This window comes from Camelus ferus, chromosome 19 (genome assembly GCF_009834535.1).
Source record: "Camelus ferus isolate YT-003-E chromosome 19, BCGSAC_Cfer_1.0, whole genome shotgun sequence".
Classification (NCBI taxonomy): Eukaryota; Metazoa; Chordata; class Mammalia; order Artiodactyla; family Camelidae; genus Camelus; species Camelus ferus.
Window position 1 is genome coordinate 24973437 of NC_045714.1, and position 16889 is coordinate 24990325.

The window sequence follows — 16889 nt, forward strand, 5'->3', positions numbered from 1 at the left end:
CCACCGTTCACCCACCAGTCTGTCCAGGGGGAGAAGGTGGTCCCTGCTGATGCTGCAGATCTGTGCGCACGTGCAGCCCCACCTTAGTGCATCACCGATGTACCTCTCTCGCCTAACGCCTGGGGGCTCAGCAGGAGGTGACAGGTGAGGTGAACAGAGCCAACCTGGTAGTGGCCTGGTGCTGGCAGCTGTGCCCTCAGCAGTGCCCAGGACCCTAAACGTGACACCTCATCTCCAAGGAGCAGAAGGGGGCTTAGGTGTGTAGATCACAGAACCCTGCGTGGACAAGTACACATCATGGCCACATCATGTCTCGCCATTTCCTTAAGCCATAGAGGCATGTCCAGGGAGGAACTGAAAATTCATCCAGAGCCCGCCAGGCACCACACGCAGGTGGGACTCGGGTCCCCTGTGCCTTTCACTCGCAGGGCTGGCCGGGACTTTCTTTTTGTCAATTCTCTGGTGTCTTCTCCTCCAACTTACCAAAACCCAGAAAGTATGGTCTGACCTTAGATAAGTCCAAGAATTACGGAGCCTCGACTCCACAGCGGGCCTGGTAGCATGTGCCAGGACCACCAACCGTCACCTATGAGACCTCATTGCGTGCTTTCCATTGTGGGGAGGGCAGACTCAGGGCCCGAGGCCCAAGCCCGGGGGACACAGCTTCCCTCGCTCTCCCCAGCAAAGGGGGACCACCTCTCAGCAAAGGCATCTCGCCCTCTTCTGCCCAAGGGAAGGCACGATGGCCACACAGGGAAGCAGAGCAGAGGGTGGCGGAGGGGGCAGATGGCCCAGAAGAGCTCGTCTGCAATTCTGGGGCAAAGTGGGGCCACTGACCTAATCACAGGGACAAAGTGAGGACGAACCTTTCCATACTCTGTCCCACACTCCGTGACAAGCCTTCCCCTGCATAAGGAGCTCCTTCTGAAATCCCTGGCGGTGTTTCTGATTTCCTAACCTGGCATGGTGGCTGTCGGGCAGGAAGAACAGCCTGGGAGGCAGGAGACACGGGCTCCATCCCCAGCTCAGCTAGTGCCTCGATCTGCTGCATCTCGGGATTCAACCCCTCACCTATACATCAGATGGACGAGACTGTCCCAGGACAACGGGAATGCAATGAGAGTCACACAAAGGAAGTTTTCCAGTTGCCACATTTAAAAAAGTAGATAAACAAATACTTTAAAGTGATTCTAAGAACAGATCTAACTTAATGTAATATGTATTATACTATCATTTTGACATGTAAGTAAGTATAGAAATTATCAAGATAGTTTACATTCTTTTTTCTAGACAAGTCTCAGTGTCTGATGTCCGTTTGACCTTCTGCACATCTCACCTTATACCAGCCTCCTCCCCAGCACTCCCAGCCTCTTTGGCGGTGGCTAACCTATTGGACAGCAACTCCAGTGGTCCCACCATTGGTCTTGGTTGGAAAGGGGGAGTAAGTATCCAAACTAACCCTAAATGGATCTCTCTGAACTAAAGATTAATTCATTTTTAAAACTTTGAAAACCATCAGGCTGCATCTCCCTCCCTCCTTGGCTGCAAGACAGCTCCCCTTCTTGCTGACCCCTTTCTGGATGTAGGAAAGCAAACCAGGCACACAGCCAGGTCAGCTGGGATGCCACATAGGCTTACCTGCTGTCTGTGCCCTGTCCCACCAAGTCCTTCTTCTCAAATGAGATGCAGAGGAGGGGGATCTTGTCCCCAAAATTGTTGGTGGCCCTCTCCAGGTGCTCGGACTCGAGCACGATGAAGAGCGACTCGATGAAGTCCTCGATCTTCTTCTCCACCGTCCCACAGTCCTCGTAGCTGGAGTACAAGGCCACATCAGTGCGCAGCTGCTCAGCGAGCTCGCCCTTCAGAACAAAGACGAAGAGCCACGAATCTTCCTGCGTTTTGCCACACAGCTCTTCTGCACAGGGAGCTCCTCGACCTGCAGCCAGTCCTTGGCCAAGCGGTCAGTGATGGTGACGAGGCCCATGACCCTTCGGTGGGTCTGGAAGTCTCCCCACTCGCTTTGTGTGGCTAGTGGTACCTGTAGGGGATACAGAATGACTGCTGGAAGCCACACAGCCTGACCTGGCTCACTGAGGATATCTGTTTATAGATGCCTAAGAGATTCTCCTCCAAGATATTCCCCACGTGCTGGACAACCATGGGGAGAGTCTGGTGGTCCTCAGCACACTGTACATACTCAGCAATGCTCATGTTGCAGGCCCTGCCAAGAGGGTAGAGGAAACTGAGGTACACGCTGTGCTGTGGGCTGCAGGCCCCTCTGGGATGCAGTGACCTGTGTGTACCAGCCAGAAGGCAAGGGAAGCCCAAGCAAACCTGGGGGTACAGTCTGTCCTCAGAGTCTGCACATGGCTGCCATAGCCAGGATAACATTATCCTGCTCTTGGTCTAGGCTTCCAGCCCCTGCAGAAAAGGGTCATTTCTTGTTTTTTGTTTCCAACATCTACCCAGGCCATGATGCTCAAAAATGCTGAATAAATGAATGAACAAAGGAACTGCTTCCCCACCCCTCAGCAGAATATAATGAAAAGAAAAACAGTGGGATCCAAAGATCTGGATTTCAACTCCAATTTGCTTGAACTCCTACGCTGCAAAGTAATGGAAAAGAAAACTCGCCCTGGGGAGGAGCGTACAGTTCAGTGGTAGAGCACATACTTAGCATGCACGAGGTGCTGGGTTCAATCCCAAGTATCTCCAATAAAAAAATGAAACAAAAAATAAACTTAATTACCCCATAAAAATTAATTAAAAATTAAAAAGAAAAAACATTGCAATTAACACAACATTGTAAACTTGACTATACTTCAATTAAAAACAAAACAAAACAAACAACAACAAAAAAACAAACCTTGCCTTACAAGAATATATGTACATCAAGGCAGATTGCAAATGCAAAATGCCTAGGTTACCACCTGCATAAAATAGGGATGACTGTACAAATTTACTAATCCATTGTTTATGAGCTGTATTTCCTTTGGGAGGTTTCATGACCTCTGAGAGTTAATTTTCACAGATGAAAAAGAAAACATTAGCTGATTCTCAGTACTTCTGAAGAATTAGATAACCGTATGAAAGCATCTGACCCACAGAGTGTACTCAATAAATGTTTGTTGAATGAATGAATAAACAAGCAAGTGAATGCTGCTCCCTGCAACAATCATAATGGTACTGTCCGGAAATCCCAAGCCCATGTCCCACCCGACTCTACACTAACCATGTGGGTGACCTGGGAAGGCCTGTGTGCTTCTCTAAACCCCAGTTTAATCACGAATAGAAATGAGGGTAATAACACAAGCCGCAAAGGGTTAGTGAGTAAATAATGAATTGTACCCCAAACTTGCAAGATGGAACCATTAAGGAAAATTGGGCAAAGAGTACACAGGCTGTCTCTGTATCAGCTCTTACAACTGCATGGGAAACTTCATTACATCTCAAAATAAAAAGTCTAATTTTTTAAAGAGGCTATTGAGATTAAATGAGCTCACTGTCTTAAATAAGGAACACACAGTACAAATAGGACAATGCACAGCCCATGAGATACACTCAGTAAACATTACCACCGAGCCCACTGTTCCCTCCAACTACAGAGCACAAGGATGGGTCCTCATGGCCAGAGGCCACTGCACCTGAAGCTAACAAAGGTAATGGTCCCCACTTCCAAGAGCCCCTGCCACCACCCTAGGTCAAATTTTGTATTTGTAACTTTCTTTTCTTATACTTAAGTAGGAATACCCAATTGCATAGCCTTCAGGTCACCAAAACCTGACCACGGGAAATATGACAGCAGCCCTCCCCAGTGAAACAATAAAATTAAAAGCCATATCCACAAGAACTCTGTGTAATTCTAACGGCAGGAACTTCATCCTGGACTGAGAGGAAGAGACCTGGGGAGGAGGAGGAAACTGGGGCCCCCAGACCCAGGGGCCACCTGTCCCATGATAGAACTTAGTCTCAACCCACACACTCCAGGAAATTCAAATTACACATAGAGTGCTATGGACAAGATTTTTTTTTTTTTTAAAGAAACCCCTGATTCTCTAACAGGTCAGGTTTCTACTGAGACACAATTGGCTTATGTGTATATTGTTTCACGAAAACCTAAAATAATATCACTCCAAATTGACACATGAAGAAACGGAGGAAAATAGAGGTTTATCACATTGTGCAAGATTAGAGAGAGGCCATGTCAGATGCTGTAATTAAACCAAAGCCCCTGCTCCAGCGCTTATACAAAAACTTTGACATATTGTCCCCCTCCCGCCCCTCCCTGCAATAAACCTCTGAAGTCTTTTCTGCACCACTTGGAAAGAACTAAAATCACATCAACTTTCCACAAAGATCTGCGTCACCCCTTGGAGGACGTATCAAAATCTGAAGAGTTAGGGTGGGAGGAGAGATTTGAGTTCTCTGTTTCTCGAAAGGAGACAAGGGTTTAAAAGAAACCAAAAAGCACTTATCTAGTCCAAGCTCTCACTGTGCAGAGAAGGAAATGGAGTCTCAGAAGAGATGATGAAAGGGACATATTAACAAATATTGCCTCAGTGCAGCACCAAGCCAGCCCTGAGCACTGCTGTGGGAGGATCTGGGAGGCTCAGGAGAATGAGTGTTAGAGAAAAGGAAGGAGAAAAAGTATATAAAGCCCTGTCTCTACACCGCCATACCGTGAAGTTCCATCAAATGATCCACTACAGGTGCAGCCTACATTAAGGTGGGCTAAACGTCGGTTACAGAAACCCAGAAGTCTAAATTGTACTGGAAATTCCAACTTTTATTATGTTTTTTCCCAGTTCAAGCATGAGCTCAGCGGGAGCTCCGTGCCAGGCACTACACAAGGCCTGGAGTTCTCCCAAATACAGATCTCTATGAACACGTGTGCAAACCACATGCAGGCCCACCAGAAGAAAAACACCTACAGATAAGATGGAATTAATGAAAGTGAAGGCAGCCAACCAGCATATATTACTAGCAAAAAGGATGCTGCTAGAAATACTCATGGACATAGCAAACCGTGGTCAGCAGGTGGGAAAGGGAGGAGGGACAGATTAGGAGTTTAGGATTAACAGATACACATAAATATATATAAAATAAATAAATGACAAGGACCTACTGTATAACACAGGGAAATATATTCAATTTCTTGTAATGAGTTGTACAAAAAACACTCTGAAAATTATATGTGTACATTTGCATAAATATTACTGAATCACTGCTGGACTCCTGAAACTAACATTGTAAATTGACTACACTTTCAATAAAAAATAAGAAATTAAGAAATAAATAAATAAATAAAAATAAAAGCAACACCATTAAAAAAATTAAAAAACTCTGTAATCTCCTTAGCTGTAGGAGGGAGAGAACACTAGTTGCAAGCACCAAGTCCACTGGATCACTCCAGCACTGGCTGTCACTCTTTCTGACCATCAGGGAGGCACTTGGCTTCACTGAGGTTAGTTTTCTCTTCTGTGAAAGACTACAGTCACAACTAATGATGCATATAATCTCATCATTCACAGATCCAACAATTAGTAAGGACTTCCCATGGGCCATGCTCTACAGAGATAAAAAGATAGGGTCCCAGATATACTCATGGATAGAAAAAGTTTATGTCATAAAGACATTAATTCTCCCCATTCTAATATATAGATTCAATGTAATTCTGATTAGAATTTCCCCCAGATTTTTCATGGAATGTAACAAGTTAATTTATGCTCAGGAACAGCCGAGAAACTTCTTTAGAACTGGGGAAGGTTGGATGGGTCATTCATTTCCACAACTCTTTTTGAAGCAATGAAAACATTATGGAATAATGATGGTCGCACCACTGTGAATATGCTAAAAGCCGCCAAATTATACCATTTAAAAGGGTGGACTTCATGGTGTGTGAACAAAATTGCAATGAAACTGTTATATGAAAAAAACATATCCTGACAACTATTTATCCCTATATACTAGTAGTATGCCCCACATTTTAAGACAAACAAAAAACCAAAACCAAACAAAAATTTTCTAACAGACCTTTAAGACTGCAATATTCTTGGGTCTCCAATGCCTCTGGTGGTGCTGCTTCTGTTAACATACACTAGTTGAGCTGGGCTAGTTAGGGACTGTGGCTATCTTTTTAAAATTGACTGTCATATGTTTCACCCTAGGAGGGGAGAGGTTGGAGGATGTCTCATCCCTCATGCCCTCAGCTCATTTTTAACTGAACCAAGCCCTGCTTTCAATACTGTAATACCTCTCGCTATAAAAACACATGATATTGGAGTTTAGAAGCAAGATGGAGGAGTTGAAGAATGCTCATAGCGCACTCTCTCCAATGAATACACCAAAACTCACATCTACGGACCCACTCAGCCAACCAGAGCACCTGCTGAATGCAGACAGAACATCACCTTCTTTGAAAGACAAAGAAGTGAAAAAATCTGTTTTATTCCTGCATAGGCTTTAGGTAGATAAATAAATACAGTCCTTAAGGACCATAATAGAAAACTGATAATCCTTAAGTCACAGTGCCAGAGAGATATGAGCAATATGAAGAAGCAGAAGAACCACCCCCAATTAAAAGAGCAAGAGAAATCCCCTGAAAGCACAATCAAGGAAATAGACATTGATGACATACTAGATCAAGATTTCAAAGAAAGGAGTGATCAAAGTACTGAAGGAACTAAAAGAGATAGTGTTTAGAGATATAAAATATGTCAAAAACGTAATAGAAGATATAAAGAAGAACCAAGTAGAATTGGTAAACTCATTGGCTGAAATGAGAAGTGATCTAAAAGCTGTACATAGCAGGCTAGATAATGCAGAGGAATGAATAAGTGACCTAGAAGACAGGACAACAGAAACCACCCAATCAGAACAGCTGAGAGAAAAACAAATAAAAAACAATGAAAACAATAAAGGGACATATAGCATAATACAAAACATGCTAATCTATGCCTAATAGAGATTCCAGAAGGGTAAGAAAGAACAAACAGGATTGAAAAGGTATTTGAAGAAATCATGACTGAAAACTTCCCAAACATAAAGAAGGAATAAGATATCCAAGTACAGGAGGCTCAGAGGGTCCCAAACAGGAAGAACCCAAACAGACTCACACCAAGACACATCCTAATCAAGATGGCCAGAGTCAAGGATAAAGAAATGATCCTAAAGGCAGCAAGAGAAAAAACAAAAGTGAGTTATAAGGGAACCCCCATAAGGATCTCAGCTGATTTCTCCACACAAACACTACAGGCCAGAAGGGAGTGGCAATATATATTCAAAGATCTGAATGAAAAAATATGCAGCCTAGGATACTCTATCCAGCAAGGTTATCCTTTAGAATAGAAGGAGAGACAAAGAACTTCACTGACGAGCAAACACTAAGAGTTTAACAACAATAAACCCATGCTAAAAGAAATATTGACAGGTCTACTCTAAATAGAAAAGAAGCAGGATGCTACAAAAATGAGAAACTCAGAACTGGAAAGGAGATGACTGCCATGAATTACAAATAGAATAAATACAAAATTGTAAAAGAAGACATCTAAATCATTAAGAGTGGGAGAGGGAAGCAAGAAAACATACAGTATTTTGTTTTCCTTTCTTCTTTAAAAACAAAAATGTGTTCTCGGTAGGATGGGTTTGAGCTAATATTATTATCTGTTTAGTACAAACATTTACAGTGAATAGGTTAATAGACTTACAAAAAAGGGTAACCACAAGCCAAAAGCTTACAAGTGAGTCAAACAAACTAAATGAAATCCAAAATAATACACAGGAAACTTACCAAATCACAAAAGGAAGAAGAAAGGAACAAAGAGAAAATGCCAAATCAAATGCAAAAATAAGTTGAAAATGGCAATAAATACTCATCTATCATTAATAACTGTAAATGTTAATGGACTAAATGCTCCAGTCAAAAGGCGTAGAGTGGCAGACTGGATAATAAAGCAAAAACCTTCAATATGCTGCATATAAGAGACACACTTTTGGGAGAAGGACACATATAGATTGAGAGTGAAATGATGGAAAGGATATTCCATGCAAATGGAAAAGCCAAAAAAAGCAGGTGTTGCAGTACTAATTTCAGACAAAATAGACTTTAAAACAAAGGCCATAAAGAAAGATAAAAAGGACATATTATGATGATTAAAGGAGTAATACAAGATGAGGATATTACAATCATTAATATATATGCACCCAAAATAGGAGAACCTAAGTACGTAAAACAACTACTAACAGAGATAAAGGAGGAAATTGATGGGAATACAATCATTGTTGGAATATTTTAACACCACATTAACATCACTAGACAGATCTTCCTGACAGAAAATAAACAAGGCAACATAGAAATTAAATGATACAATAGAAAAATTAGATTTGGTGGGTATTTTCAGAGCATTGCACTCTCTAAAAATAGGATATACATTCTTTTCAAGTTCACATGGAACATTTCCTAGGATTCGTCATGTACTTGGGCACAAAAGAAGCCTCAACAATTTTAAGAAGATAGAAAGTATCTCAAGCATCTTCACTGACCACAATGCCATGAAACTATAAATCAACTACAGAGAAACAAAGAAGAAAAAAAGGAAAGCATGGAAATGAAACAACATGCTATTAAAAAACCAATGGGTCAATGAGGAAATCAAAGTTGAAATTAAAAAATACCTTGAGACAAATGAAAATGAAAACACAACCACACAAAACATATGGGATGCAGCAATGTCAATGCTAAGACGAAAATTTACACCAATACAGGCCTTCCTTAAAAAAGAAGAACAATCTCAAATAAACAATATAATCCACCATCTAAAAGAACTAGAAAAAGAAGACCAAAAACACCCAAAGGTCAGCAGAAGGAAGGAAATAATAAAAACTTAGGGAGGAAAGAAATAAAATAGAGATTAAAAAAATACAAAAAAAATCAATCAAACCAAAGGCTGGTTTTTTGAAAGAGTAAATAAAGTTGACAAACCTTTGGCCAAACTCACAAAGAAGAAAAAAGAGAGAGCACAAATAAGCAAAATAAGAAAGGAAAATGGAGAAATTACAACCAATAAAAATGGAAATATAGAATATCATATGAGAATATTATGAAAAACTGTATGGAACCAAAATGGACAACCTACAGGAGATGGAGAAGTTTCTGGAAACACACAGTCCACCAAGATTGAATCAAGAAGAGACTAACCACTTGAACAAACTGATCACTAGAAATGAAATTGAATTAGCAATAAAAAACTTCCCTACGAATAAATGTCCAGGACCGGACAGCTTCACAATGGAATTCTACCACACATACAAAGAGGAACTAATACCAGTCCTTCTCAAACTCTTTCAGAAGACTGAAAAAGAGGGAATATTCCCAAACTCATTCTATAAAGCCACCATCACCCTGATACCAAAACCAGGCAATGCCACCACCAAAAATATAGAATTACAGACCATTATCACTGATTAACATAGATGCAAAAGTCCATACCAAAATACTAGCAAATAGAATCCAACAGCACATTAAAAAGAGTAGACATCATGATCAAGTGGGGTTCATCCCAGGGACACAAGGATGGTTCAGCATATGCAAATCAATCAATGTAATACATCACATCAACAAAAGAAAGGAAAAAAATGATCTTCTCAATAGATGCAGAAAAAGCTTTTGATAAAATTCAACACCTATTTATGATAAAAACTCTCACCATTGTGGGTATAGAGGGAACATATCTCAACATAATAAAAGCTACAGCCACCATAGTACTCAACGGTGAAAAGCCCAAAATCTTCCCTCTAAAATCTGGGACAAGACAAGGCTGGCCACTATCACCACTCCTAGTCAATATAGTCTTGGAAGTCCTAGCCACAGCAATCAGGCAAGAGAGACAAATAAATGGGACCCAGATTGGAAAAGAAGAGGTAAAATTGTCACTATACGCATATGACATGATACCACATATAGAAAACCCTAAAACGTCCACACAAAAATGACTCGAAATAATCGAAGAATTCAGCAAGGTAGCAGGTTACAAGATTAACATTCAAAAATCAGTTGCATTTCTTTACACTAATGGTGAATCAACAGAAAAAGAAAGTAAGGAAACAATTCCCTTTAAAATGGCACCAAAAGTAATAAACTCTCAGGAGTAAATCTAACTAAGGAGGTGAAAGACTTATACATGGAAAACTATACAAACATTGATTAAGGAAATTAAAGAAGACTTAAAAATATGGAAAAAATATCCATGCTCGTGGAGTAGAAGAATCAATATTGTTAAAATGGTTACCCTGCTCAAAGCAATCTACAGATTTAATGTAATCCCTATCAAATTACCCAGGACATATTTCACAGAACTACAACAAATCATAATAAAATTTATATGGAAGCACAAAAGACCTAGAATTGACAAGGAATTACTGAAGAAAAAGAAAGAAGCTGGAGAAATAACCCTCCCAGATTTCAGACAATACTATAGAGTTACAGTAATCAAAATAGCATGATATTGGTACAAAAACAGACATATGAACCAATGGAACAGAATAGAGAGCCCAGAAATGAACCCACAAACTTTTCATTAACTAATCTTTGACAAAGGAGGCAAGAACATATAATGAAACAAAGACAGGCTTTCCGCAAGTGGTGTTGGGAAAACTGGACAGCAGCATGTAAATCACTGAAGCTAGAACACTCCCTTACACCATACACAAAAGTAAACTCAAAATGGATCAAAGACTTAAACATAAGACAAGATACAGTAAATCTCCTAGAAGAAAACCTAGGCAAAGCATTGTCTCTCATACATCTCAAAATGTTCTCCTACGGCAGTCTACCCAAGCAATAGAAATAAAACAATAATAAACAAGTGGGACCTATGTAAACTTACAAGCTCTTGCACAGCGAGGGAAACCATAAGTAAAACACAACAACAACCTACAGAATGGGAGAAAAGTTTTGCAAAAGATGAAACTGACAAAGGCTTGATCTCCAGAACATATAAGCAGCTCATACGACTTAATATGGAAAAAACAAATAATCCCATCCAGAAATGGGCAGAAGACCTAAACAAGCAATTCTCCGAAGAAGAAATACAAATGATCAATAGGCACATGAAAAAATGCTCAATATCACTAATTATCAGAGGAATGCAAATCAAAACTATGATGAGGTATCACCTCACACCAGCCAGAATGGCCATCATTCAAAAGTTCACAAATGACAAATGCTGCAGAGGCTGTAGAGAAAAAGGAACCCTCTTAAACTGCTGGTGGGAATACAGTTTGCTGCAGCCACTGTGGAAAACAGTATGGAGATTTCTCAAAAGACTAGGAACTGACTTACCATACGACCCAGGAATCCCATTCTTGGGTATACATCCAGAAGGAACCTGACATCAAAAAACACCTACACCACAATGTTCACAGCAGCACTCTTTACAATAGCCAAGACATGGGAACAGCATAAATGTCCATAGGAAGTTGACTGGACAAAGAAGATGTGAAATACCTATACAATGGAGTACTATTCATACATGAACATGACAATATAATGCCATTTGCAGCAACATGGATGTCCCTGGATAGTGTCATCCTAAATGAAGTAAGCCAGAAAGAGAAAGAAAAATACCAGATGTTGCTCATATGTGGAATCTTAAAAAAACAAAAACCAAAAAACTAAAAACAAATAAACTTAAATGTAAAACAGAAATAGACTCACAGACATAGAATACAAACTTGTCATTGCCAGGGGAGAGGAGGGTGGGAAGGGGCAGACTGGGAGTTCAAATTTTGTACATACTGACAGGTATATAAAGAATAGATAAACAAGTTTACACTGCATACCACAGGGAAATATATACAAGATCTCGTGGTAGCTCATGGTGGAATAGGATGTGACAATGAATAGCGTATGATTGAAAAATTGTGCTCTACACTTGAAATTGACACAATGTTGTAAACTGAGTATAAATCAATAAGAAAAATAAAAAGAATATTAAAAAAATAAAACAGTTGTCCTGGGGTCCCCTACTCCTCCCAATGCCAGAACCATAGGCTGGGGAGCCTGATGCTGGGCTTATAATTCCCACTCCTGTTGGAGGTTCGTTGTGACTTATTCTTCACCTTGTGAGTTGCCCACAGTGAGGGGTATGGCGTCCACCTATATCATGAGAATGCCCCTCCTACAATCCTGCTGTGGTTCCGTCTCTGTGATTCCACTGAAGGTCTTCTTTTGCTAGGATCCAGTCTTTTTTTTTTTTTTGATGCTTGTTTAGCAGTCAGTTGTGGTTTCACTGTAGTCATGAGGAGAGGCAAATAGTGGAAGCCTATCAGCTGGCTTTCAGCAGAATCACGGCAGGCCAGAAGGAACAGCCATGATATATTTAAAGTACTCAAAGGAAAAAACCTGGAATCTAGGCCACCTACTCAGCAAAGTTATTAATCAGAATTGAAAGAGAATTAAAAGCATCTCGGATGAGCAAAAACTAAGAGTTCATCATTCCTAAACTGACGTTACAAGAAGTATTAAAAAGTTTTCATTATGTGAAAAAGAACAAGAAGTAAGAACTTATGTGAAGGAGGAAATCCCTCTTTAAAGGCAAAAATGGAGCAATGGCTGTGAATCAAACACTTAAAGAAGCTACTACAAAGGCTAAAAGACAAAATTTGTAAAAACTACACTTACAATAAACACTTATAGGATGCATATGAAGATGTAAAAAATACAATCAAAAAAGGAGTGGAGAGGGAGTAAAAGAGCAGATCATTTTTGAACTCATATAACCTTAAATGACAATCACTTTAAAACAATCAGATATTGTAACAAAGCAACTTATATGAAACTCATGGTGTCCATAAATCAAAAACCTACATTAGATATGCAAAAACAATTGAGAAGCACAAATGTAACAATAAAGAAAATCAACTACCCATAAGGGAAGTGTATGAAAAAAGGACAGAGAAGAACTAAAAACATGTAGCAAGGTAGCAGGATACAACATTAACATGCACAAATCAGTTGCCTTTTTTACACTAACAATGAAATAGTAAGAAAGGAAAATAAAGAAACAATCCCCTTTAAAATCACAACCAATAAATGATAAAATACTTACGAATAATTCTGACCAAGCAGGTGAAAGACTTATACTTGGAGAACTACAAAACCCTGATTAAAGAAATTAAAGATGACTTAAAGAAATGGAAAGAAATACTATGCTCTTGGATTGGAAGAATCAATATTGTTAAAATGACCATACTGTTCAAGGCAATCGACGGATTTAATGAAATCCCTATCAAGTTACCCAGGACATTTTTCACAGAACTAGAACAAATAATCCTAAAATTCCTATGGACTCATAAAGACCCAAAATTGCCAAATCAATATTGAAGAAAAAGAATAAAGCTGGAGGAATGACCTTCCACAACTTCAGATGAATCTACAGAGATACAATAATCAAAACAGTGTGGTACTGGCATGAAACCAGACATATAGATCAATGTAACAGAACACAGAGCCCAGAAATAAACACAGACTGACAGTCAATTTGTCTTCAGCACAGGAGGCAAGCACACACACTGCAGTAAATACAGTCTCTTCTGCAAATGGTGCAGGGAAAACTGGACATCTGCATGCAAATCAAAGATGTAAGGACACTCCCCCACACCACACACAAAAACAAATTCAAAATGGCTTAAAGATTTAAATATAAGACAAGACACTACAAGCCTCTTAGAAGAAAACATAAGCAAACCATTCTCTCACATACTTCTCAGCAATGTTCTCCTAGGGCAGTCTACTCAAGCAATGCAAATAAAATCAAAAAATTAACAAATGGGACCCAACTGAACTTACAGGCTTTTGCACAGCAAATGAATCCTTAAGGAAACAAAACGGCAACCTATGGGATGAGAGAAAATATCTGCCAATTATGTGACTGACAAAGGCCTAATTTCCTGAGTATATACACAGATCACACAATTTCATAACACAAAACAATCAACCCAATCCAAAAATGGGCAGAAGATATAAACAAGCATTTCTCCAATGAAGACATAAGGGCAATGGTCACATGAAAAAATGCTCAATACTTCTCATTATCAGAGAAATGCAAATCAACCCTACAATGAGGTATAACCTCACACCAGTCAGAATGGCCATCATGAATGAGAAATGCTGGGTAGGTTGTGGAGAAAAAGGAAGCCTCCTACACTGTCACTGGGAAATGTAGTTTGGTAAAGCCATTATGGAAAACAGTATGGAAATGCCTCAAAAAACTAAAAATAGACTTACCCTATGAATCAGCAACACCACTTCTGGGTAAATATCCAGAAAGAACTCGAATTCAAAAAGGGACCTGTACCCTATTATTCACAGCACCACTATATACAACAGGCAAGACATAGAAGCATCCTATAATGTAGCAATAGATGACAAGATAAAGAAATTGTGGTATATTTATGCATTGGAATACTACTCTGCCAATAAAAAGGATGAAATAATGCTATTTGCAGCAAGGTGGATGGACCCAGAGAATAGCATTCTAAGTGAAGCAAGCCAAAAGGGGAAAGAAAAATACCACATGATATGTGGAATCTTAAAGAAAAAGAAGAAAGAAACAAGGTCACTATGAATTCATCTACAATACAGAAACAGACTCGTACACATAGTTAACAATCTCATGGTTACCAGGGAAAGGGGGTGGGAAGGGATAAATTTGGGAGTTTGAGACTTACAAATGTTAGCCAGTATATATGAAAATAGATTTAAAAAAATGTTTCTTCTCTATAGCACAGAACTTACATTCAGTATCTGGTAATAATCTATACTGGAAAAGCCGCTACTGCCACCACCTGAGGAAGCAAGAGAAGAAAGGAGAGTGAGTTACCCTGGGCTAGAGCCTGGTCCTCCACAAGTCCTTGCCTGCTGTGGACGCTGCCCTAGACAGCACTGCACCCTCTTCCCAGGAGCGGGCTGTCATGAATATGTGTCTCCGAACCCGAGGCAGCAGAGGCCGCCCCAAGAACCGGCCCTGGAGGAGATGGGAGCAAGTCCACCTGCTCCCCCTGAGGACAGGCATCCCGCCTCTCACCCGCCGCCCACTGACTGCACCGCACCAGCCTCCAGGGAGCAGGCCATGGTCTGAGGGCCGGTTGGAGATGTTCCCGGGGCCACACCCGCTTTCCCAAACACAGCAATAAGAGTCAGGGAAGACGCGGGGGTTCAGGGACTATTACGGAGAGGGGACAGCACCACGAACCAGGCGGCGGCCTCAGACCCTCCCTCAGGGTCCTAATGGGGCCTCGTGGCCCGGGACTCAGCTAAGCACCCCTACCCATGCGCCTCCCCAACTGGGCAGCTCAGACCGCACTCGCCGGCTCCGTGCCCCATCCAGCACCCTTTCACCGCCCAGGTGCCGGCAGCGGAGGAGACTGTAAGTGTCGGCCCACAATCCAGGGCCGTTCTCCTTTTCAGGGAGCTGCTCCAGGGAACAATGGCTCCCACTTGGCTGCCACACGCTCGTGGGTTCCGCTGTCGCGCGTCTGTGAGTTTGCGTATGCGCGCCCCTCCCATCCTACCGGCATCGGGGACTTTCGGCTGGGGACTCCTGCGTACGGAAGTGGCGCCTGGGTCCAGGAGGACCTGGGTGGGGCCTGCGTTTGGGGCGGTGGGCTGGGACCCCACCCTTCTGTAGGCCAACTCTCCTGAGGGCCTACCCTAGCCGCCCCCACACCGCTGCCCGCCATTCCCCATCTCCATCCCCAGTGCCCCCATGCCGCCACCAATGGGGTCCTGGAATCAAAGCCACGAACGCTGGGCCGGACCACACCCCCAGCCCCACCCCCTTGCTAGCCTCTCCTCCCGATACTACCCTACCATCCTGGACAGACCCAGTCTCCCACCAGACCCCGAAGGTGGGGCTTCTTCTCCTCACACCGAGATCCTTGCCACATACTCCATCTGCTAGGTCCTAACTTATGGCCCCTACACCCCAGATCACCACTCATGCCTCACCACAGAGACCTCCAACATCCCGAAGTGGTCCCCCTCACGCTCAACTGGTCAGCTCCTTCTGAGCGGCCCATCACCTCTCAGCCTGTACCTCTTCACCGCAGGTTCCCCCACACACTAGTGCACCCCTACCTGGGGATGACTCTCTCACCACTCACCCCGTGTTTGGGGTTTGGTTTAGTCCGGACTCCAGTCCCCATGGTGACTGCCACCAGCGAGGTTCTGGCCTAGTGTGCATCTGCATACCTAGTGTCTGTGGCTACAGGGCGAGGCGGGCCAAGCTGGAAGCAGATAAAATTCCGCCCTGGTGTCCTGAACCTGCGTGCTGTGCCTCATCTGAGTCTGAGTGTCAGGGTGATCTCTGGCTGCCCGCAAGTGGACTGTGGACCTGGGGTGATTGATGGTCCAGATGGTGATCCAGACCCCTAGGGCAGAAGCACTGGGAACCGTGGACCTGCAGGGATTGGGGAGTATTGAGGGTGAAGCTAAGCCCAGAGATGGGGAAGCCAGCAGTTGGCTGTGTGCACAGGGCTGTGTGCATGGCGTGGGCTCAGCCCATGTCGGTGCAGGGACCTTGCTTCATTCACACTGGACCAAAGGGAAGAGGGATGGGAGCTTTTAAGTGTTCATGTTAGGAAGCCAAGGCTGGAGAACAAAGCAGGCAGCTTCGCTGGCAGGCCACCTTGGAACCCACCATGATTCTGGTCCCTTGCATCAGGGGAGACTAACCGTTGACTGGCCTATAGAGATGTCCCTTGACATGGTATTGTTACAGGCAATTGAAGGGAATTTGACTGCAATTTTAATCACCAATAACTGTTACTTTCTTGCAGGGGATCAAGTCCACAGTCATGGTGAATCTGGAAGGACTCCTGCCCGAACCCCA

General features: G+C 42.3%; 1 protein-coding gene across 1 annotated transcript in view; it reads right to left on the reverse strand.

Annotated features, from left to right (window-relative positions):
• Positions 1–16889, reverse strand: part of LOC116657928 — an 88503-nt gene that overhangs the window by 42657 nt on the left and 28957 nt on the right. Inside the window, exons 4-5 of the mRNA XM_032461817.1 lie at positions 14795–14844; positions 1639–1859 (exon numbers count right to left, since the gene is read on the reverse strand). Of these exons, the coding sequence (XP_032317708.1) occupies positions 1639–1859; positions 14795–14844 (271 nt within the window). The remainder of the gene's footprint in view (positions 1–1638; positions 1860–14794; positions 14845–16889) is intronic.